At 37.4% G+C, this 25,550-nt stretch overlaps 1 protein-coding gene and 1 pseudogene across 2 annotated transcripts; both read left to right on the forward strand.

Moving 5' to 3' along the window:
- The first annotated feature begins 5,112 nt into the window (after positions 1 to 5,112).
- LOC121219870 (CSC1-like protein At1g32090) lies at positions 5,113 to 19,328 on the forward strand (annotated as a pseudogene).
- Positions 19,329 to 20,970: 1,642 nt separating this feature from the next.
- On the forward strand, positions 20,971 to 24,293 carry LOC107942427 (4-coumarate--CoA ligase-like 6). 2 transcript variants are annotated; one of them, XM_016876093.2, is made up of 6 exons: positions 20,971 to 22,200; positions 22,335 to 22,524; positions 22,809 to 22,954; positions 23,060 to 23,127; positions 23,504 to 23,606; positions 23,774 to 24,177. In XM_016876093.2, exons 1-6 carry the CDS (start codon positions 21,142 to 21,144, stop codon positions 23,885 to 23,887), a joined length of 1,680 nt encoding a protein of 559 aa, XP_016731582.2. In that variant the 5' UTR covers positions 20,971 to 21,141; the 3' UTR covers positions 23,888 to 24,177. The 2 variants fall into 2 exon arrangements, with proteins under 2 accessions (XP_016731582.2, XP_040954384.1); XM_041098450.1 differs by lacking the exon at positions 23,774 to 24,177 and adding an exon at positions 24,225 to 24,293 and having other exon boundaries at positions 21,012 to 22,200.
- Positions 24,294 to 25,550: the final 1,257 nt, after the last annotated feature.

The raw sequence follows: 25,550 nt of genomic DNA on the forward strand, positions 1-25,550 counted from the left end.
TCACGACAAAAAGCACATTCATCTTTGGCAGGTCTCCCTTTGGACTTACTCCTTCTACCAGATTTGTTGCTGCGCGAACGACTTCTTACTGTTAAGACTTCTGTAGTTGTATCTCTGTGATCTTTTTTATCTTTCTTTCGAGTCTCAGATCTATACAACGCACTACAGACTGCATCAAATGTGATTGTATCCTTCCCATGAAGCAATGTGGTGGTAAGATGATCATATTCATCAAGAAGAGAATTCAACAACAGTAATGCCTTGTCTTCATCTTCAAAATTCTCATCCAAATTTAGCAAGTCTGCTAAAATTTTATTGAATGAGTTCACATGGTCATTCATCGACATACCGGGTGCATACGTGAATCGATAAAGTTTCTTTTTCATATAAAGCCTATTTTCAAGACTTTTTGTTAGAAACTTTTCTTCCAGTGTATCCCACAACTTCTTCGCTGATGTCTCCCTCATGACAGAGTACTTCTGCTCTTTGGCCAAACATAGGCGAATTGTTCCACATGCCTGTCTATTGATCTTGGCCCACTCCTTATCATCCATCTTGTCAGGTTTTTCTTCAAGGGCTATATCCAGCTCTAGCTGACATAAGACATCCAGGATCTCACATTGCCACATACCAAAATTATTGGTACCATCAAATTTCTCTACTTCAAATTTCGCATTGGTCACAGTAGTCTTTGACGATGACTTTTCCATTTTTTTCTCCTCAATCCCAACTACAGTACGTGAACAGTGCCGTGAACGATCGTATTCCCCAAGTACGAATCTAGCTCTGATACCAATTGTTGTGCGGAAGCGTGTAAAAGAGTAAAATTATTGTACTAAAAAATCACACTAAGTTCAATTCCCAGGAAAGAGAGGTGGATCACAAGGATCGCTTAAGTACCAGGTCTTTCCTAGCCAGAATATCCCTCAATCGTAATTTAATAGCACAATAAATCACTACAATCACACACACAATTCATGCAGAATAATACAATAAAGAACACAAGAATTTAACGAGGTTCAGCAAATTTTGCCTACGTCCTCGGGCACTACCAAATATATTTCACTCCAAAATACAAGTGAGAATTTACAAAGAGAGAGAGAGAAAACAATGCCTTAAGTAGAGAATGGCAAGTTTGAGATACAGAATGAGAGATGGTTATGCCTATTTATAGTTGAGGTTCAGGGATCAACTTGCAAAGTCACTTTACAATTTAGGGACCATATATTGCAAATATCTCAGATTTTATTATGCCAATATCTCGATACCCATATCTTTGACTTTCCAATATTTGATACCCATATCTTTGACTTTCCTATATTTGATACCCATATCTTTGACTTTCCATTATTTGGTACCCATATCTTTGATTTTCCATAAATATCTATAATTCCCAATAATTTAAAAGAAATGGTTTGTTGTTAATAGTTTGGGCTTCAACTGTCATTTGCTCTAAAGTTGAGAATATGGTCGAGATGTCCAAGATTTTAGCCCAGTTAAGTTTTCTTTCGGCTAGACTGGCCGATTTAATACAAGAGAACCACCACCTTGTAGCACATGCAAGGCCACGAACATGAATATAAATTATGGAATATTATATCATGCTCCACCCACGTAAATGAGTAAAATGAGGTTGTGATATTATTGGCAAAAATTCAATCTTTGACTTTTGGAATACTTAGATTTAAGTTTTATTATTCAGTCATTGGCTGTGGGGGTAGGTGGGAGCATTCCCTCAGCTTTTTAAAAATTTACATACCACATCCTTTAAAATAAATTAAATTCTACCTCCAAACCCCCCCCAAACTAACCCTTTAAAGTTTTAAAAAATAGAAAATAATTTCTCTCAAAAATTTCAAATTTTTAAAAATTTCAAAGAAAGCTACAATAAAAAGAATAAATCATCAATTTTTAAAATATATATATAAACTAAAAAAAAATTTATCCAGAAAATTGAGAAAAGACAACAACCTAGAACAAACTAAAAGAAGAAAAAGAGTAGTAGTGGAAGAAAGCAACCAATTGACTAGAAAAGGCCCATTTCCAAAAAATTATATTGGAAACGGGTCATTTATTTCAAAAATAACAGGAATAGTCCGAATTTATTAAAATACGCTGAACTGGCATTGTTTTTAGGGGAAAGTCAGAAAAATGCATCTAGCTCAGTGCTTTTTTTCCCTCTGACCTGTAAAACACGTCTAGGTCAGCGCATTTTATTAAAGAGCTTCCAGGTCAGCACTCTTTTGCTCGTGTTCCAACGACTAAATTTTCAAAAAAGGTAAGTTTTTAAAAAAATTACAAAAATAGACATTTTTTTGAAAATTTACAAGAACGGGCCTTTATATAGACCCAAAGTTGCAGCACAATTTTTTTTAAAATTTTTTTAATTTCACCAATTAAAGTGGAAATTTCTAGCTTAGTGCATTTTAGTAAAACTGGACCATTCCCATTATTTTTGAAAAAAATGGCTCATTTCTTCTTTTTTTTTTGGAAATAGACCTTTTATGGTCAATTGGTCGAAAAAAGCTATTAACAAATTACAAGAGAAAGAAAAAGATATCATCACCAAAGAAGAACAAGAAAAAAAAATTAAGATATTCTTTAAATATTTTGACTTGCATTCTTTATTTCTTTTGTAGTCCTATACTTCCATATTATCTATAAGTACCCAAAAGAAAAAAATTTCCAAATTTTCCAAATTTTAGGGTTTAGAGTTTATAATTTTGTTAGAATTTTATTTTATTTTATTTATATGTTTTAGCTTAATTTTTTATATATGAACATGTAAAGTAAAAAGTATTTCTTAATTATTTTACTATATATAGTATTTGATATTTTCTTAGTTAAATAATCATGGTTTCCACTAAAAGTGAATGATTGCATTGCAATGACTTAGGTTTTGATATTTATTATATCAAATTTTAAGTTTTGATTTGGATTGTTTTAATGAAGAATCGAACAACTAATTATTTTTTCAAAAAAGAGCTCTCCAATTGATACGTACTTAATTGAGCCATCAATAATAGAGAATAAAAATTTTGTACATGAAGAACCCTCAACCAAAGCTCTTTGGATATTGGATGAAAAAGAGATGATATAAATTCTTTGGAATGTGATCCTGAGAAGCGTCCACCAATTTAGAGTTATTCGGTACACTAACAACTACTACTGAACGTGTATTTTTTGCTATGAAGATTGTGAAGCCGAAACTTCGAAATAAAATGAAAGATGATTATTTAAGGGGTTACTTGATCACATACATTGAAAAAGAAATTGCACAGACCTTTGAATATTTCTGTGACATGAAAGAAAGGATATTACAATTTAAAATGCCCAACTTGTTCAAATAAGTGAGTGATTTCTCTCTCTCTCTCTATATTTTTGTATTTTAGATCTTATGATTTCTATATGCAAAAATTATATTTTAATTTTGGTTTCTTTTTTTTTATAGATGGTAGAAGATCATAATAGTTTTTGGATTTGATATGTTGGTATTACTTATTAGAAATTGGAAGCACAATGCAATTATCAAGGTTAAAATGTTAAACTTGAATTTTATTCATATTTCAAATTATAAATAAATAAATATATATATATATATGTATACTTGAATTCTTGAATGGTTATACATGAAAATTAATAGTAAAAAAATATGTAGTCAACAATACTAATATAAGTTTATCCCTTCATATTTCTAGGTTTGCCATTGTGCACAATTGTCGTGTATGAACCTTTAAGTCCTATAATGCACATTTGTAGTAATGGGTGAGTTTTTGTTATTCGTACTCAGTATTTATTAAATTCAATTACTTATGAATATACCATATTTCTAACTATAAATCCTTTTTTTAAAAAATTAAAAATTATATAAAAATAAATTTGACAAATTCAAGATTTTTTTAAAAAAAATAATAATAAGCGAAAAAACATGAAATTTTAGAAGTTGGATAACAAGTTTGAAAAAATGTATAATTGTAAACTTAGTCTCTTAATGTTTATAATTTTTTATCAGTTGTCTTTTTTCTTTTTTAATTTGGCTCTTAAACTTAAAAAAAATAAAATAAAATTGATCATCATCAAAAAAGTTAAGTTGACTTCTTAATGGGAATATTGAGTAAAAAGCTGGGCCCACGGAATAGGGCTGTAATGGCATAGTTATTACACCCAACCAAACATGTTCTCATTCTTACTAAACACATACTTAATTTTTTACTTTTTCATATTTTTAGTTGTCCACTCACTGTTAATTTATGAATTTATGAAGGGAATAATCCAGGTTAGGTTTTCAGAGAAAATAAAACGAAAGGGTAAAGGTAGCAAAAGATGAAAATCATTTTCTTTAATCTTAAGTATTTGTGAAAGCAATGTTAAGTAGAGTAATAAATTATTGCCAGAATTTGAGGCGTTGATGGGGGCAACTTTGTCATCGTTTCATCCCAACTACGACTCCATGGAGCTTCCCTTTCCACCGCATGCACAAGGAAAACATGAATACCTGAAATATAAGATACCTCTTTTCACATTTCTTTAATTCATCAACAGGCTTTGACAAGAAAACAAAACATGAACAACAACAAATCAGCACATTAATCAATCCCATAAGCAAACCCCATAGTTGTTATTTACACCCCCAACTTTTCTCTTCTCCTTATTAAATTCAATAAACAAGTCATGTTCTCACATTCACATGCACATGGACATGAAAGCTTTTCCTAGTCAAATTTAAGTAATACACCCTTTTGATTAAATTATACAACTTGACTATGATAGAATCAAAGACAGAGTAGCAGCCTCGGTCCTGACAGATCAATTTTCCATTAATTTCCCACTTAAACAAGAAAAAGAAATTAAGTTTTGTATGTTTAAAAAAATATACTTTTCCTCTCTGGAACTCGGGAGCTCTCATTCTATTCCTTACATCAACAGTCACATAGTTTGGACAATTTGGTTGCTTCTTTGCATATCCTCCTTTGTGTCTATCTGACTATCTCTCTATCTCTCTTTATTTTTTAAAAGAAAAAAGAAAAAAAAACTTACTCACATATTTGGTTTGGGCATTTTGTTTTTCCCTATAGCCTAGCCTAGCCTTTGTCTTTCCTTTCATTTCCTCCAATGGCTACTCTTAGTGATATTGGGGTGTCTGCCTTAATCAATATTCTCACTGCATTTGCCTTATTGTTGGCTTTTGCTGTGCTGAGAATTCAACCAGTTAATGGTAGAGTTTACCTCCCAAAATGGTATATCAATGGAGGAAGGTCAAGCCCAAGAAGTGGTGGGAACTTTGTGGCCAAGTTTGTCAACCTCGAATTCAAGACTTATCTTACTTTCTTGAATTGGATGCCTTAAGCTTTGAAAATGAGTGAGAGCGAGCTTATCAACCATGTTGGCCTTGACTCTGCTGTTTTCTTCAGAATTTACTCTCTCGGGTACTCTTTTCTTTTCTTTTCTTGCGTTTATCTACTCGTTACTTCTGGTGTTACAAGTTGAAAAGTTAGCAGAAGACTTTTGCAGAGTTAATTGAAACGGGGAGTTTTGAGAATTAGTCATACGGGGCGTTTTGTATTTTTGTTGTTATAACAGAATTGTCCACGTCACTTTGTTAGTTTCCTTTATATTTTGCATGTATTGCATGGAAATATTTTATCTAGAAAATATTGAATTAATCCCTCTAATTCCAGAGTTCTTTTCATCCTCTGTCTCCTTTCTTCTTCAAATTTCTTCTTCTTTGTCTACTCAACTTTTAGTCTCGTATCAAGGGTATTAGAGCTTTCACGATCCCTCTTGATGGCTGGCGATGGGGTATCGACCAGATTGTAGAAGGAGGTAGGGAGCTTGCAGTAGGATATTTTAAAAATCCAAGAAAAATCGCTCAGTTGGAAACTAAAATGGAGAATCGGTTACAGGAGTTTAAAGTGGAGTTTCGAGGAGACTTACAGTCGTTGTTGGGCCAGTATTTTGGACCACCCCGAACAGTCTCTTCGGTGAATGCTGCAGTTGATAAGGGTAAAGGAGTTTTGAGGGCTCCTCCTGGGTTTTTACCTAAGAATACTGATTTCCCGTAAGGATAGACGGACCCTTATGTTGCGGATGGAGGTAGTGTACATGCGAGAGATTCTTCTTTTGTGGCAGGGGTTTCTACTAAATTCAGTCGTTTGAAGTGTCCTAAGTTCGATGGCACTGATTTCTAAGGTTGGTGGACCAAACTGGAACAGTATTTTGAAGCTGAAGGTATGCCTGAAGCCAGTAAGGTTCGCTTGGTGATGTTAAATTTGGAGGGCAGAGAGTTGGAATGGCATCATTTCTATTTTCAGCGAAAATGGTGGCTTGCCAATGCTGACTTGGCCGGCGTACATCAAGAGCCTTCAGGATCGTTTTGGTTGTGGACCATTTGGGGATCCAATGAGGGAGCTGGTCAACTTGAAACAGTAAGGTATTGTTGAGCAATTTCAAGATCTGTCTGTAAGACTGCTTAATCAATTGCATCTGCCAGAATCATTTGCTCTTAGTATCTTCATTGGGAATTTGAAGGCCGAAATAGGTTACTATTTAGATTTATTTGCACCTGCGACGTTGATAGAAGCTTTTCAGTTAGCTAGAAAAATCGAAGTTCTCGCGTCCTATTTCGGGAAGGGCCGTCCAACAGTGGGGGTCAGCTCGCCAAGGACTATAACCAGTACTCTATCTAATTCAAGGAATTCTTCCTTTCCCACAAAACCGGTGGCAAGTTCACAGTTTGCTTCTACTGTACCATCAACCATTTCAGGGTCTAAGATTATTTCTTCAGCATTGATGGCTGAAAAGAACAAAAGGGCCTTTGTTTCTGGTGTGGGGTTAAATACCATGCAGGTCACAAATGTATGAAATCCCAATTATATCAATTTTGTTTGGAACCTTTTCTAGATGGTGAAGTGGAAGAATTTCAGGAGTGTTCTGACAAATTGGATGGAAACGGGAATGAGGAAGATGGTCTTCAATCCCCTACAATTTCGCTACATGTTTTGACAGGCTTACAAGGGCACAACACTATGAGGGTGGCTGCTCGGGTGGGAACAAATTGGGTTATCATCCTGGTGGACTTGGGAAGTACGCATAATTTTATTGACATAAAGTTGGTCAATAGAGTATCTGTTGAAAGCTGGACTGCAATGCAACATGGAGCCAGAAGCATGCTACTGTCGAGACCAGCAGCTATCAAGCTCAGCTCATTTTGCTTGGCGCGCACGAATGGTTTTTGGACCAAATGAAGCAACTGACATTGCTGTTTTGTTTTGATGTAATTTAGTTCAGTTTGATTGTAACTAGCTTTAATAGTTAGCAGGATTAAGTTAGTGATTAGATAGCTGATGTAAAAGCTGATATGGCAGCTCATTTTGTATTTGACTTTAACTTACATTGGTTGTAAATTAGTGGAGGCAGTTAGATTAGTAGGTAACTATCAAATGAACAAATTGTAACTCCTTTTTATTTCAAATTTTGAATGAAAAAAAGAAAATGTTCAGTTACAATTCTTGCATACATTCAAGTTTCTTGCTTGCTGCTCTGCTTGTTTTTCTTTTCTGCTTCGATTACTCTTGCTTTTGATTGCAAATCTCTTTGTTGCTGCTGCTATTGTTCCAACAAATGGTATCATGAGCCCGAGTCTTTGAGGGGCCTTTGCTTGCATTCTGTTGATTTCAATTTAAAATCTACAGCAAAGCTTAAAACTAAAAAGGATCGAAGCACTTAAACTCAGTCTAGCAAGATGAGTTTCACTCCACCACCTCCACCAGTGTTCACTGGAGAAAATTATCACATTTGGATAGTTAAAATGAAGACTTATCTTCAGGCACACGATCTTTGGAGTGTGATTGAGAATGATGCTGAACCACCTCCACTGAGAGCCAATCCCACCATTGCACAGATGAGGCAGCATGCTGAGGAGCGAGCCAAGAAGCATAAGGCTATGGCCTGCTTGCAAAATGGAGTCTCTGATGTGATATTCACTCGCATCATGGCCTGTGACTCACCAAAACAGGCCTGGGAGAAGCTGAAGGAGGAGTTCATGGGGACTGACAAGACAAGGCAACAGCAAGTGATCAACCTCAGGAGAGATTTTGAAATTTGAGGATGAAGGAGTCTGAGACCATCAAGCAGTACTCATACAGGATAATGGCCATTGTCAACAGCATTAGGCTCTTGGGAGTGGACTTCACAGAGAGCAGAGTTGTTGAAAAGGTTATTACAACTCTCCCTGAGAAATTTGAGTCTAAAATCTCTTCACTTGAGGACTCGAGGGACTTATCAGCTATTTCATTGTCTGAGCTGATAAACTTCCTGTATGCACTTGAGCAAAGGAGGGCAAATAGGCAGGAGGAGAATCCTGAAGCTGCTTTCCAGGCTAAAGCCAGTGAAGGCTCAAGCATGAGTGCAAAAGGCAAGAAGCCTTGGCACAATAGAAAGGCCAAGTCAGGAAGAGATGAAGCAAAAATGGTGTTTCCACCATGTGTTCACTGCAAGAAGACAACACATTCAGAAAAATATTACTGGTTTAGGCCAGATATTCAGTGCAGAAAGTGCAAGCAGTTTGGTCATGTAGAGAAGGTGTGCAAAGGCAAACCAAGAGAGGCTACTCTACAACAAGCTAGACCAGCTGAGGACATGCAAGCTCAGGAGGAGCATGTGTTTACAGCAACCTGTTTTGTTGGCACAACAAAAACCAGCAATGATTGGCTACTAGACAGTGGCTGCTCACACCATATGGCAGCAGATGAGAAGTTGTTCAAGGGCTTAGACAGAAGCTTCCACTCTAAGATCAGAATTGGAGATGGCAAGCTGATTGAGGCTAAGGGCAAGGGCAGTGTGCTGGTTAGCACTGGTTCAGGTAACAAGCTGATCTCAGATGTGCTTTTTGTACCTGACTTAGACCAGAATTTGCTTAGTGTAGGCCAATTAGTTGAAAAGGGCTATACATTGGTTTTTAAGGATGGTTGCTGTACTGTTCAAGACATGAATGGTCTAGAGTTAATCTCAGTCTCCATGACCGATAGATGCTTTATGCTGGATGTTAGCCAAGTAGAAAGAAAGGCATACACCAGCCTTGCTGACAGCACTGACTTGTGGCATAGGAGACTAGGCCATGCCAATTTCAGATCGCTTGATCTGCTACATAGGCTGAATTTGGTTGATTACATTTCAAAAGTTGAGGTTAGTGGGAATGTTTGTGAGGTTTGTCAGCTTGGTAAGCAGGCTAGACTGCCTTTTCCTGCTGACAGTGCTTGGAGAGCTCAAAACAAGCTCTAATTGGTGCACTCTGATGTTTGTGGTCCTATGAGAACACCTTCAATCAGTGAGAACAGGTACTTTTCCCTGTTTATAGATGATTTAACAAGGTTGTGCTGGGTCTACTTCTTGAGGCAAAAGTCAAAAGTGTTTGAAGCCTTCTGTAAATTCAAGGCTTATGCTGAAAATCAGTCAGGCTGCAAAATTAGAGCTTTGAGGACTGATAATGGCTCTGAATATGTGTCTGAGAGATTTCAAAAGCTTTGTGACAGTGATGGGATTCATCATCAGCTCACAACAGTCTATACTCCTCAACAGAATAGAGTCTGTGAGAGGAAGAATAGGACTGTGCTGAACATGGCCAGGTGCCTCTTGTTTCAAGGCAAGCTTCCAAGTCAGTTTTGTGCTGAGGCAGTTAACACCTCAGTGTATCTGCTTAATAGACTGCCAACTAGAGCAGTCAAGGATAAGACTCCTTATGAGGCTTGGCATAGAGTTAAACCTGTAGTAACACACTTGAAAGTGTTTGGTTGTGTGTGTTATGCTCTTGTTCCAGTGGAAAAGAGAACCAAGCTCGAGAGCAGGGCCACTCCAGGAATCTTTGTTGGCTATAGCAACAACAAGAAGGGCTATAGAGTTTATGATCCTATAGCAAAGAAAGTCTTAGTCAGCAGAGATGTAAAATTTGATGAAGAAAAGGTGTGGAATTGGAATAGTGCTGAAGCTAACATGTTTGAAATGGATCAGTTGGACTTGGTTGCTGAGCCTACAGAAGATGAACCAAGTGAAGATGCTGTAGATGACACACCAGTGAGGGGCACCAGAACTTTGGCTGATGTCTATCAGAGGTGCAATGTTGCTGTGATTGAGCCCTCAGACTTTGAAGAGGCTGCTAAGGACAGAAGCTGGATGGAAGCTATGGAAGCTGAGCTGGAAATGATCAATAAAAATGAAACATGGGAGTTGGTGAGCAGACCAGAAAATAAGAAGGTTATTGGGGTTAAATGGGTGTACCGGACCAAGTACAATGCTGATGGCTCATTGAACAAGCACAAGGCCAGGCTTGTGGTGAAGGGTTACAGTCAGCAGTATGGTGTGGACTTCTTGGAGACTTTTGCTCCAGTGGCAAGACTGGACACAATCAAGCTACTGTTTGCTTTAGTAGCTCAGAAGCAGTGGAAAGTTCACCAATTGGATGTCAAATCTGCATTCCTGAATGGTTTTCTCAAGGAGGAGATCTTCATTGAGCAACCTGAAGGTTTTGAAGTTGCTGGACATGAAGACAAAGTGTACAAGCTAAGAAAGGCCCTCTATGGCCTGAAACAGGCACCAAGGGCCTGGTATGACAGAGTTGATGCTTATCTGACCAAGCTTGGATTTGTGAAGAGCCTTAGTGAACCTACTCTATATGTTAAGATGTCAGAATTTGAAACCTTGCTGATTGTCTCCTTGTATGTGGATGACTTGTTAGTGACAGGGAGCAAAGTTGAGCTCATTGATGAGTTCAAGATTCAAATGCAGCAAGTGTTTGAGATGACAGATTTAGGGGTCATGACTTACTTCCTTGGCATGGAAGTTCACCAGTCTGATCGGGGCATCTTCATCAGCCAACAAACATTTTCCTTGAAGATTCTTGGCAAATTTTGCATGCAAAATTGTAAAGCAGTAAGTACACCAGTGGCACAGGGTGAAAAATTAACCAGCAATGGTGATCAGCAAAGGGTTAATGAGAGGCATTATCGAAGCCTAGTTGGTTGTCTGTTGTATCTAACAACAACCAGGCCAGACATCATGTTTGGTGTTAGCCTGTTATCGAGATTCATACATTGTTGCAATGAGGCACATTTGAAAGCTGTAAAAAGGGTCCTTAGATACATCAAAGGCACAACTAACTTTGGTGTAATGTTTGAAAGTGGGAAGGAACTGAAATTAGAAGGTTACTCTGATAGTGATTGGGCAGGATCCCTCGATGACATGAAGAGTACCTCTGGATACTTCTTCACACTTGGATCGGGCATGTTTTGTTGGAGTTCAAAGAAGCAACAAACTGTTGCTCAGTCCACAGCTGAAGCAGAGTACATTGCTGCAGCAGGAACAGTTAATCAGGCCATTTGGCTAAGGAAGCTGCTTCATGACCTTAATGAAACTCAAGATGAAGCAACTGAAATTTGGGTGGATAATCAGTCTGCAGTTACGATAGCCAAGAACCCTGTGTTCCATGGTAAGACTAAGCATTTTAAAATCAAACTGCATTTTGTTAGAGAGGCTGAACAAGCAAAGGAAGTCAGCCTTGTGCATTGCAGCTCAGGGGCACAATTGGCTGACATAATGACCAAGCCTTTAGGGGCTGCTCGATTTGAATCTTTGAGAAGTGCAATTGGAATGTGTTGCATACAGTCCAAGGAGGAGTGTTGAAAGCTGGACTGCAATGCAACATGGAGCCAGAAGCATGCTACTGTCGAGACCAGCAGCTATCAAGCTTAGCTCATTTTGCTTGGCGCGCACGAATGGTTTTTGGACCAAATGAAGCAACTGACATTGCTGTTTTGTTTTGATGTAATTTAGTTCAGTTTGATTGTAACTAGCTTTAATAGTTAGCAGGATTAAGTTAGTGATTAGATAGCTGATGTAAAAGCTGATATGGCAGCTCATTTTGTATTTGACTTTAACTTACATTGGTTGTAAATTAGTGGAGGCAGTTAGATTAGTAGGTAACTATCAAATGAACAAATTGTAACTCCTTTTTATTTCAAATTTTGAATGAAAAAAAAGAAAATGTTCAGTTACAATTCTTGCTGTACATTCAAGTTTCTTGCTTGCTGCTCTGCTTGTTTTTCTTTTCTGCTTCGATTACTCTTGCTTCTGATTGCAAATCTCTTTGTTGCTGCTGCCATTGTTCCAACAGTATCCTTACCAGTGATACACCAGAAACAACTGAAAGTTTTGGTGGCTAATGGAAATTGCTTGTTTACCAAAGGTCTATGTAAAGGGGTCAAGTGGGAGGTGCAGGACCAGAAGTTCGAAACTGACTTCATGGTTTTATCCTTGAAGGGCTGTGATATGGTATTAGGGGTACAATGGTTATTGGTGTTGGGAGACATAATATGGAATTTCAGCTCTTTAACTATGCAGTTCAACTTAGCTGGGGAGTCATACGTTCTTCAAGGTATCATTCCCGGTTTGTTAGCAGCTATGAAGACAGAATGCAAACCGAGATGTTTTGCAGTAATCGGGGAGTCATTGGGACCTTATATAGCTGTATTAAGTTTACTCGAGTAGGTGACACTCTCTACCAATGGGGATATGAGCTAGAGAGATCAGCTTCAGAAACTGTAGTAGGAGTTTGATGACATATTCCAAGTTACAAAAAGTTTGCCCCCTAGGAGAATACATGATCACAAAATTCCTCTAACGGATGAAAAAACAGTAATCAAAATTAAGCCCTATAGATATCCAGCATTTCAGAAGACAGAGATAGAGAAGCTTATTCAGGAAATGCTTCAAGCGGGGTTTATTCGCGATAGTACCAGCTCATTTGCCTCTCCTATCGTCATGGTCAAAAAGAAGGATGGCAGCTGGCGATTATGTGTGGATTATAGGCAACTTAATCAGCATACAGTCAAGGATAAATTCCCTATCCCTGTGATCGAGGAATTATTAGACGAATTAAGGAACGCTCGAGTATTTTCTAAACTGGACTTAAGATCGGGATATCATCAGATCCGTATGTGGGAACCAAATGTACATAAAATGACATTTCGGATACATGAAGGGCACTACGAATTTCTCGTGATACCCTTTGGTCTCATGAACGCTCCCTCCAGTTTTCAGGCCCTCATAAACTCTATTTTTAAGTCATTATTAAAGAAATTCGTGCTAGTCTTCTTCGATGACATTCTTGTCTACTCGGCATCCTGGTCTGAGCACCTACAACACTTGAGGTCAGTTATTCTTATTTTAAGAGAACAACAATTGTATGCTAAACTATCAAAATGCTGCTTTGGTTCCCCTCAAATTCAATATTTGGGTCATGTGTTGCATGATAAAACGGTGTCTATGGATACCACTAAGGTGGATTGCATATCTGCATGGCCTACTCCTCGGTCAGTGAAGGAGCTGCGTAGTTTCCTTGGTCTCACAGGCTACTATAGACGGTTTATAAGGAATTATGGAGAAATTACTCAACTGTTAACTGATTTATTAAAGAAAAATTGTTGGGGATGGAACGATCGAGCTACTAAAGCCTTCCAAGCACTTAAACAAGCCCTGGTTACAGCTCCTGTGTTGGTACTTCCAAATTTTCAGCTTGAATTCACTGTGGATACAGATGCGAGTGGCGGGGGCATTGGTGCAGTTTTGCAACAACAGGGTAGGCCGATAGCATTCTTTAGCAAAGCTCTTGGGGTGCGACATCAAGCTTTATCCATTTATGAAAAAGAAATGCTAGCAGTTTTACTAGCAGCTCGAAAGTGGCATGCTTACTTGGTGGGTTGCCATTTTAAAATTCGCACAGATCATCAAAGCTTGCATTTTTTGTCGGATCAGATGGCTATTACTCCCTTCCAGCAGCGTTGGGTAGCTAAAATACTCGGTTACGATTTTGAAGTTTCCTACCAAAAAGGGATTAACAACAAAGTTGCGGACGCTCTCTCTCGACAAACATAACTTGAACATAGTCAGTACTATCAGATGTCAGTAAGTTCGATGATCTCGGATCTCTTGGTACAGGTGTAGCAATCTTATACTCAAGATGATTGATTGCAGCAAATTATTCAACACACCCAGCAACATCTGAATCCTGACCAAAAATATTCTTGGGATGGCCAATTTTTGTTCAGAAAAGGGAAAATAGTCGTGGGGAAGAATTCACAGTTACGACGGGAGTTATTTCTTCATTTTCATGCTAATGCTATCGGGGGTCATTCTGGGGTGCATGTGACTAGGAAGCGGCTTTCGAGTCAATTATACTAGAAGGGCCTTACTACGGATGTTAAGAGGTGGAGCCGTGAATGTATCACTTGTTAAAAGTGCAAAGGGGAATCAGTGGCTTCTCCTGGCCTCCTACAGCCCTTACCGATACCTGATAGAGCTTGGTCTGTGATTAGTATGGACTTTATTGAAGGGTTACCGGTTTCGAATTAGAAGAATTCCATTCTTGTCGTGGTTGACCATCTCACTAAATATGGTCATTTTTGGCTTTGATTCACCCCTACACAGCTAAAGATGTAGCTTCTGAGTATTTAAGTCATGTCTACAAGCTGCATGGTATGCCCGATTCTATCATATCAGATAAAGATAGAATCTTCGCTAGTAATTTTTGGCAGGAACTCTTCCGGAAGTCAGGGACTAAGCTTTTACTATCGACGGCCTACTACCCTCAGACGGATGGCCAGACTGAAGTTTTGAACCGATGCCTTGAGAATTACTTGCGTTGTATGACTGGGGAGACGCCTGCACACTGGTACCAATGGTTGCCTCTAGTTGAATGGTGGTATAATTCTTCTTACCATTCTTCTATCCAGCTCACCCCGTACGAGGCCCTGTATAGTCAGCCCCCACCTGCACACATGCCCTATCTGGCAGGTGTTTCTCCTGTGGCGGTTGTAGATAGAAGCTTATGGGCGCGGGAGGCTGCTCGAAAGTTACTTCATTTTTACCTCAAGAAAGCTCAGCACCGCATGAAGCACTTTGCAGACAAGCATCGCTCTGAGCGAAGCTTTCAAGTGGGTGATTTGGTCTATTTGCGGTTGCAACCTTATCAGCGACAATCACTTCGGAAGGTTTTTAATCAGAAGCTATCTCCCAAGTATTATGGTCCTTTTCCAGTGATTCAGAAAGCCGGGACAGTGGCTTATACCCTGCAACTTCCACAAAATTCTCGTATTCATCCTACATTTCATGTTTCACAATTAAAGAAGCATGTGGGATCTGTTCCAACTCAATTACAATTACCACTTGTGGATGCTCATGGTGCCTTACCAAAGGAGCCTGTTCGCATTATTGATAGAAGAATAGTTAAGAAGGGAAGTCAAGCTGTGACTGAAGTAATAGTAGAGTGGGCTGACTCTTTTCCAGAAGACGCGACCTGGGAATCATTTTCTGTCCTGCAAGCCAAATTTCCTCATTTTCAGCCTTGAGGACAAGGCTGCTCTCGGGGTAGGGAGTATTTTTATGAGTTGAAAAGTTAGTAGAAGACTTTTGCGGAGTTAATTGAAACGGGGAGTTTTGAGAATTAGTCATACGGGGAGTTTTGTGTTTTTGTTGTTATAACAGAATTATCCACGTCACTTTGTTAGTTTCCTTTATATTTTGCATGTATTGCATGGAAACATTTTATCCAGAAAATATTGAATTAATCCCTCTCATTCCAGAGTTCTTTTCATCCTCTGTCTCCTTTCTTCTTCAAATTTCTTCTTCTTTGTCTACTCTACTTTTGGTCTCGTATCATCTGGTTAATATGTTGTTTCTTTTGACACAAAGCTTGAATTTTGTACTATAATTTGCATTAAACTTATGCACATTGTGGTAAAAAACTTGACCTTTTTCTTTTCTTTTGAGAATTCCTACTCTGCGGTTTGTCAATTTTCTTGGCTTATTCTTCCATGATCTATCTCCTTGTTTTAGCGTAAGAGAAAGAAGCCTTAATATATTTGACCATTTTTTGACAGAGTTGTTTCCTCTCTTACAGCTTTAAGATTTTTGTACCCATAACTGTCGTGGCACTTCTTATCCTTATTCCAGTGAATGTGTCAAGTGGAACATTATTTTTCTTGAGGAAAGAATTGGTTGAGTGACATTGATAAGCTCTCAATATCAAATGTCCCCCCTAAATCTATAAGGCAAGTTCAGTATGAAATCTTTAATGAATATCTCTTTGCAAAATTTTCTAGCTTTTCTAATAAGTTATGGTGGGACTATTTCAGGTTTTTTGTTCATATAGGATTGGAATACTTGTTCACAATTTGGATTTGTTACATGCTTTAAAAGGAATATGATAATGTGGCAACAATGAGGCTGCGTTTCTTGGCTTCACAACGTAGGCGTGCAGAACAGTTCACTGTTAGTCAAAACATCCTATTTTTCTTTCTTGAATGACCCTAGAACGCATATCACTCCCACTTATATATAATTCACTATTCAGTGGTTTATTCAACCTTTCATGGGGTAGAAATTGGTGAACTTTGCAGGTTCTTGTGAGGAATGTGCCACAGATTTCGGTTAACTCCATATCAGATTCCCTGGACCAATTCTTTAAAACAAGTCACCCTGATACTTATCTTTGTTACCAGTAATACACTTATTTTGCTTAAGGATTTTATATGTTTCCAATTATAATGAGAGCAGTAGATGCATAATAAACATCTAGCATATCCTCGGTGGGGCTTTAGGCGGCTTTATAATTCCTGCCATTATTTTTGTACTCAGGCTGTTTATAATGCATACAAATTCGCTAAATTGGTGAGGAAAAGAGATAGGCTTCAAAATTGGCTAGACTATAACCAACTGAAGTTCGAAATACATTCTGAGAAGAGACCAACTAAAAAGGTCGTTTGTGCTTATAAGCTTTCATGATAGTAGCATAAGCTGTGTCAGCTTTATAGTTGTCCTTTGAGCTTTATATCAATTTAGCAGTTCATCAAATAGTTTACGGACCTGGTGAATGCTTTCAACTTTCAGACAGGATTTCTCGGGCTATGGGGTAAAAGAGTTGATTCCATTGATTTCTACAAACAACAAATAAAAGAATTCGATAAAAATGTAAGCTGCTGCTGATGTTTCATTCCAAGGCGTTCAATATATGGTTGAACCTGTTTTCCTTCTGCATTATTCTGGACCATTGGATGGCTCTAATATTCTATTTATTTCATTGTCTTTAATCGTCTCAGATGGCACTAGAGCGCCAGAAAGTTCTCAAAGACACGAAATCTATCCTGCCAGTTGCTTTTGTATCATTTAAATCGCGTTGGGGGGCTGCTGTTTGTGCACAGACACAACAAAGCAAAAATCCCACGCTGTGGTTAGCAAATTGGGCTCCAGAACCCCGTGATATTTATTGGCAAAATCTGGCTATACCATTCCTCTCGTTGACCATTCGGAAACTAATAATATCGTTATCAGTATTTGCTTTGGTATTTTTCTACATGATACCTATTGCTTTTGTGCAATCTCTTGCAAATTTAGAGGGTCTTGAAAGAGTTGCTCCTTTCCTTAGGCCGGTTATAGAACTGTAAGTTAGCTTCAATTTCTTAGCTTATAGATACTAGGATTGTGATTTACTTGTATGCATTTTTTTGTGCTAAAGTTCATCCTTGGAATCTATTGCTCACATTTTGGACTTATCTCTTTATATAACTTATAAAATGAAAGTGGGAAGCCATTAAACTATATACGAGTAATATTTTTGTTTATTAGCTAAGAATTGTAGGACTAATTCTGTAATATGACTTGTCTGCAACTTAGGACACTTTACTATGAGAACATAATCACCATTATAGCAGGTCTCGAACTATTAATATATTTGATCAAAGAATATATACAAGTATTTTGAAACTTTTTGTATTGCTTTAGCACCCTCACAAAGTGTTACTTGAAAATAATGTGCAGGAAGTTCATCAAATCTTTCTTGCAAGGTTTTCTTCCCGGTCTCGCTCTTAAAATCTCTTTGTATATACTGCCTACAGTTTTGATGATCATGTCAAAGATTGAGGGACATATAGCTTTATCAATTCTTGAACGACGAGCATCGGCAAAGTACTATTATTTTATGTTGGTGAATGTGTTCTTGGGGAGTATAGTGACTGGAACAGCTTTCGAGCAATTGCACTCTTTCCTTCACCAATCACCAACTCAGTTATCCTCTATCCGCTCGTACTATTATTTTAAGATGTTATAGAATTGTCTTAAAATTCTAGTTTCTTTTACTTGATATGAATTAATCTGACTTTGAAATTTTTTAGATTTTCCTTTCTTTTAAATGGCTTAGTGATGTCTAGGTGGAATGCCTATGTTTAATCTGCAGCTGTGAATATATCTTATTATCATATGTTCTGACTATTCCATTCTAATGCAGGATTCCTAGAACCATAGGAGTGTCAATACCGATGAAGGCCACTTTCTTTATTACATTTATAATGGTTGACGGATGGGCTGGTATAGCTGGTGAGATTCTCCGACTGAAACCGTTGGTTATTTTTCATCTTAAGAACATGTTTCTGCTTAAGACCGAGAGTGACAGAGAACAAGCCATGGACCCTGGCAGTGTGGACTCTCCAGAAACTCTCCGAATTACCGTCATCAGGTTAGTTCTTCGCAATGCTGCTGAATTTGTATACAACTCTCACTAGGAAGCTCATCGGTCATAGAGATGGAAAGTCATCTAATATTTGAAAGATGCTTTTGCAGATCATGTTATTCTGCTTGTGATCTCATTTACCATTTAATCATGCAGATAATTAACGTCTACAATCAACAGTATGAGAGTGGTGCCGCATTCTGGCCACATGTTCACAGCCGCATAATAGCAAGCTTAGTGATCTCTCAACTTCTATTTTTGGGTCTGCTCAGTACAAAAGAAGCTGCTAATTCAACTCCTCTGCTTGCTATCTTACCCATATTGACATTATCCTTCAATCAGTACTGCAAGCACCGTTTTGAGCCTGCATTCCGAAGGTATCACTCGAGGTAAGTCCCATACTTTGCAAATAGCTAACAAGGGCCAAAAGGTTCTTTTTATTTCATATGTGAAAATTTGTCCAAGCTATAGCTAAAGTTCCTTTTTCGTTGTTATCATGCAGAAAGCAATGAAAAAGGACATAATGGATCAAACCACAGAACCTGATATTAACTTAAAAACCTTTTTAGCTGATGCTTACTTGCACCCGATTTTCCGATCCTTTGAAGAAGAGGAATTGGTAGAAGTGAGAGTCGATAAAGTTCGAGTTGATAAGAACCAATCTTATGGCGACAATGGTTAAAGTCAAACTAGTGATGATCACAGTTCCCCTTCCCCAACTCATCATCCCACCACATCTCCGCCCCAAGATGTTTATCACCATGGCTTCCCACCCCAATATGCCTATAGCTTTTCCTCCCCTACCCATTATGGCTATCATTATGAAGCAGAGCCGGGGAATTCAAGGGACTAATATATGTATGCTTAGAACTAAGAAGTCTTAACCAATTTGTCACTAATTTATTACACCAGGCATTGATGATGAAGTCCTTTTCCATTTCTGTAAATTATTTTTAGCTAATATTCATATCACCATGTCAATTAAGGCTTTTTTCAGTAAATTATGATTGATGTTCCACCATGCTAAGTAATTGTTGGGGGAAGGGGGGGAGGGGGATCTTGGGTTAATATTCCATTTGGTATTTGAGTTTGGCTTCAATGTTCATTTAGGTATTTGAATTTGGTTTCAGTGTTCATTTAGGTACTTGAATTTTTTCAATTTGATATTTTATGGTTTTTTGTCTAAATTTGATACTTAAGTTTGGCTTCAATAATTAATATGATATCTAAATTTTTTTATTTTTTCATTAAGGGCTTATATTTTTTTTACTAGAGTACTTATGTGAAACATTGATTGGATAACATTTAATTTGATTTATGTATTAAATTTAACTTTAAAATCAAATTAAAATATCAAATAGTACATTAATCAAAAATCTTGAAAGGCTTGAATTTTAGAACTTTGACTGAAATTTTGCACACGTCGTAATGTTGAATACTAGAATTTTCCTCTTTTAGAACATTGCACTAGAGAAGACATGATTGGTGTGTTCTGAATTATGATCAACGTAACTTGCTGGCAAAATGATGATGAATTTTTAATTTCAATAATAAAAATTCAATCTTTTATGGAAAATAAAAATGTTTGTCATCGACTCGGGTGGCCGAGAAATCTGCCAGTCAATCTTGGCTATTATAAAGAAACAATTTATAAGGTCAACCCAATTATTTCGAAATATATTTTAAAAGAAAGGTCTACGTGAAAGTTTCAAAATCATAGGTCGGCGCAAGCATTTCTGAAATAACAAGCAGAAGGAAAAAGGGGTTGAATTCAGCCATAACCAAAAAATAAAGTTAAGTTTATAAGCAAGTTTAACGTATATACAGTGGAGTTTTTTTATGAAAATAAAAAAAAATTAAGTAAATAATATAAGTGGAAGGTTATTTACGAAAATAGTATGTTTGTTACTGTAACTTACGGTGTTGTGTTACTATGCCACAACATCACCTGTGACCTTAAAATTATACCATATTTTTTGATATTTTTTTAAAACTATATAAGTGGTATTGCTACACACTACTTTCTACAACATGTTGGGAATTGGAGGAGAAAACATGAAAAATTGGGGAGAATGAGGAGAAAAAAATAAATAAAATAGGGAATTAGTTTTTGTCATTGATACATTTTATTTATTTCCTTCTTGATTCTCCTTAATTCTCTATATTTTCTCCTCAAATCTCGACATAATGTAAAAAATAGTATCGCAACATTATGCAACGATATCATTTTATTATTTTGATCATATTTGTTTTGAAAAAAAATATAAAATTTATTTATGCTCTCAAAATTTTTTAAAATAGTGTCACTATAAAATAACGCGAAATCATGACTTACTATAACAATTGTACTATTTTTTTATATTATTTTCATTAAAAAAAACGGTATATAATCGTATCATTTGTTTAAGGGTTTAGGGGGTTTTTTTTTTGTCCTTTTATTCAATTTCTTTTCTTCACAACAAAAGCTGGCCATTACCAAACTATATTACGGTCACGGGACCTAAAAGTGCAAACTAAGCTACAATACCATTTTTCTTCTCTCCTCTGTTCTGCCTCTGTTCCTTTTTTCTTTTCTGTTAAGCGCTGCATCAATGGCAACAAGCTTGAACTTCTTCCCCCAGACCTCAGAACCCAAAACTACTCATCTTCCTGACTGGTATTCACCAGAAACAAGAATCTATTCCAGCACGTATTCCTCTATATCTCTCCCAACTGATCCATTTCTTGACATTGTTTCCTTCATTTTCTCTCACCAACATGATGGGGTTACTGCTTTGATTGATTCCTCATCTGGGTATTCAATATCTTACTCAAAGCTATTACCTTTGGTCCAATCAATGGCCTCAGGTCTCCACCACCTCGGTGTTTCCCAAGGGGATGTGGTCTTGCTTTTGTTGCCAAATTCTGTTAATTTCCCCATTATTTTCTTCAGCGTTTTATATTTGGGTGCAGTTGTTACCACCATGAATCCACTAAGTAATATGATGGAGGTCAAGAAACAAATTGTTGATTGTGGTGTGCGTTTTGCATTTACTCTGCTCGAAAATGTTGACAAACTTCAGAACTTGGGTGTTCATGCAATTGGGGTACCAGAAAACATGGACCTGGATTCAGAAAAGACTGGTTTTTTATCTTTTCGTAAGCTTATTGGGGGCCAATTTGGTAAGGCGCCAAGGCCTGTGATTAGGCAGCAGGACACGGCGGCAATAATGTATTCATCAGGTACTACAGGCGTTAGCAAGGGGGTTGTATTAACACATGGGAATTTTATAGCAACGACTGAGCTTTTTGTAAGATTTGAAGCTTCACAGTACGAATATTCAAGTTCAAAGAATGTGTATTTAGCTGTTCTTCCAATGTTCCATATATATGGATTATCACTTTTCGTGGTTGGATTATTGTCATTGGGTTCTAGCATTGTTATCATGAGGAGATTTGATGCCAGTGAACTGGTGAAAGTAATTGATGACTATGGAGTTACTCACTTTCCAGTTGTTCCACCTATACTGACAACATTGACAATGAGAGCCAAGCATGTTTGTGAAAATAGCTTGCAGAGTTTAAAACAGGTTTCCTGTGGTGCTGCTCCTTTGAGCGGGAAAACCATAGAGGACTTTGTTCAGGCTCTTCCTCATGTTGATTTCATTCAGGTACTAAGGCTTAAGTTTAATACATCCCTCTTAAGTTGTCATGCTCTTACAACTTGTAACTAATATAAGCTGTTTACATGTTGTCCATTGGGAGGTTAAATTACTTAGCTTGCTTCAGTTTTGTCTCTTTATAGGGCTATGGCATGACTGAATCAACTGCAGTAGGAACTCGTGGCTTCAACAATGAAAAACATCATAATTATTCTTCAATAGGACTTCTAGCACCAAACATGCAAGCTAAAGTGGTAGATTGGAATTCTGGTTCTTCTTTGCCTCCTGGCTTTCATGGCGAGCTTTGGCTAAGAGGACCTGCAATTATGCAACGTAATTAATTAACCCATCTTTGAATATGGTTTGTCCTATTTGTTTTAATATGAGAATGACATAAAACCGGTTCTTTCTATTCTTGTATTCTTATTCTCACCTTTATGTTTTCTACATGATCAGTGGTCCAGTCAGTCATAAAATGATGCAAATATGCCTGCATTTTGTTTAAAGCAGTTCATGTTGCAGGAAAAGGCAATTTGTTCACTTTATGATTTAAAAGCTAGAAACTTCCAAACATATTCTTGGGTAGCTTATTTATTAGGCTTCTCTTGATTTTCCAGGATACATAAATAATGTTGAGGCCACCAATATGACAATTGATAAAGATGGCTGGCTACGTACTGGTGACATTGTTTGTTTTGATGGAGACGGGTATTTGTATTTATCTGACCGCTTGAAAGAGATTATAAAGTACAAGGGCTATCAGGCATAACTTCTTTTCCCTTTCAATTTAATATACTTGATGAACAGACATAAGCTAGTGCTCTGAAATCAATTTAACATGGTGTTTATAATGTTATTGTTGTACCAGATCGCCCCTGCTGATTTAGAGGCTGTATTGATTTCCCATCCCGAGATACTAGATGCTGCTGTAACTTCGTAAGTATTAACTTTCACATTTTTGTCCGACATTGACATGTTGTGGAGAGAATTGTTTGTTGTCCTCCTTCCTAAAATGAATCTCAAATTGCAAGCATATGCATCTGATTTCTCAAAAGACAATGAAGCCATTAGACAACTATGTGTACGAGGAACAATAAACTATGAAGTCCAAAGTTCAGAACTAAAACCTAGCTGAATGTTATTTTATAGATCAAGGTCAATTAAATTGTCTATGGAATGAGTAATTGCAATTTGCAACCATGACAACATCACAAAACCTCTGAGCTTGGTGATGCTTCTTCTTTTTAGCCTTTATTTGCTTTTAGCGATGAAAAATAGAATTAAATCTCATCCATTTTTTTGGGTGCTTTAGAGCCGCTGATGAAGTATGCGGTGAGATTCCTGTGGCATTTGTGGTGAGGAGGCACGGTAGCACACTGACCAAAGGAGCTGTCATAGACTTCGTGGCTAATCAGGTGCATAAGTTCTTGCCATTTTTGGATGTCATATAATATCCCTTCCTTTCAGGCATTTACATTTACAAATCATACCCAACATAACAAAAGCCTAATACTCTTCGAAGCTCTTTTACTGGCCTGTTTATCAAGCACTTACCTTATACTTTCATCGTTATTTATATTAGGTTGCACCTTATAAGAAAGTAAGAAGGGTGGTGTTTACAGAATCAATTCCAAAGTCTGCTGCAGGAAAAAATCTTCGAAAAGAACTTAAGAGTTTCATAAGTTCTAGACTTTAAGATCTTTGTTCTGGGTAGAGCTGATTTTTTCGCAGATTTAATTCTGACAAGGTAGGACATTCAGCTATAAAGACAATTATAATTCCGTTTGTCTAGGTAAACAGCAGCAATCTGCTGCTACTTGTATTAGTCTTGAAGGGATAGTACAGTTTAATGGTTCATATGGTCTAAAAGACCTATGTGGCATTTCAGCATCATGTATAAGATACTTTTCGCTACCTTATCTTTGTCATTACTTTCAAGTTCAAGCCTTGTATTTAGTTAAAATTATCTTAATTCAGCCCTTCAAATCATGCAGTCCCTCTATATATAAAGAAATTATTATGTAAAATTGCAGTATATTTCCATATCAGCAGCTAAGGAAACTATTGAAGCAATGGTTAGCATGTAGCAATCACATGTTTTATTATTATTACTATTATTATTATTATTTGGATGTAATGATGTAACTTAGTTGTATTCCAACTAAGTTTGTTAGTGGTAGTAGGTGGTGATTTATTTTAAGTGGATGTAATGATGAAACTTAGTTGTATTCCAACTAAGTTTGTTAGTGGTAGTAGGTGGTGATTTATTTTAAGTGGATGTAATGATAAAACTTAGTTGTATTCCAACTAAGTTTGTTAGTGGTAGTAGGTGGTGATTTATTTTAAGTGGATGTAATGATGAAACTTAGTTGTATTCCAACTAAGTTGTCAAGTTGTAAGCTTGTATAAATAGGCTTTATGCCATTTTAAAAAAATGAATGAATTCAATCAAGATTTCATCCATATACTCTCTATTTTAGCTTTGCTTAAAATTTATTTCATTTTTCTTCTTTGTTTCTGCCGCAAGTCTCGATTCTTGCTCGGCAAGCTTTTTGTTGAACCTTGCTATTTGTTGCATTTAGCTCCAACAATTGGTATCAAGAGCCTATTTCTTAAGGGATCTGTTATACAAATTCATGGCTTCATCAAGCTTTTCACCAGCTGCACCTCAAGTCTTCAATGGAGAAGGCTACCACATATGGGTGGTTAAAATGAAGACCTACCTACAAGCTTTCGATCTGTGGGAGGTAGTCAACTCAGATGTTGAACCAGAGCCACTTAGAGGCAATCCAACAGTGGCTCAAATCAGGCAGCATGCTGATGAGAGGACCAAGAGGCACAAAGCCATGTCTTGCATCTAGAACTCAGTGTCAGATGTGATTTTCACAAGGATTATGGCCTGTGAATCACCAAAACAAGCCTGGGACAAGTTGCAAGAGGAGTTTCAAGGGACAGAGAGGACAACGTAGCAACAGTTGCTGAACTTAAGGAGAGATTTCGAGAATTTGAAGATGAAGGAAGAAGAAACTATCAAGCAGTACTCTGACAGGATTATGGCTGTGGTTAACAGCATAAAGCTCCTTGGAGAGCAGCTCAAGGAAGCTAGGATAGTGGAGAAGGTTATTGCAACTCTGCCCGAGAGGTATGAGGCAAAAATCTCATCTCTCGAGGACTCAAGGGACCTGTACACCATCTTCCTGACAGAGTTGATCAATGCTTTATATGCTCAAGAGCAAAGAAGAGCAAGCAGACTGGAGGAGCATCAAGAAGGTGCCTTTCAGGCAAGAACAAACACTGCCTACAAAGGCAAGAAGGCCTGGAGAGACAAGCCAAGGACTGATGTTGCAAGAAAAGAGGGT

Source organism: Gossypium hirsutum, chromosome D08, assembly GCF_007990345.1.
Source record: "Gossypium hirsutum isolate 1008001.06 chromosome D08, Gossypium_hirsutum_v2.1, whole genome shotgun sequence".
NCBI lineage: Eukaryota > Viridiplantae > Streptophyta > Magnoliopsida > Malvales > Malvaceae > Gossypium > Gossypium hirsutum.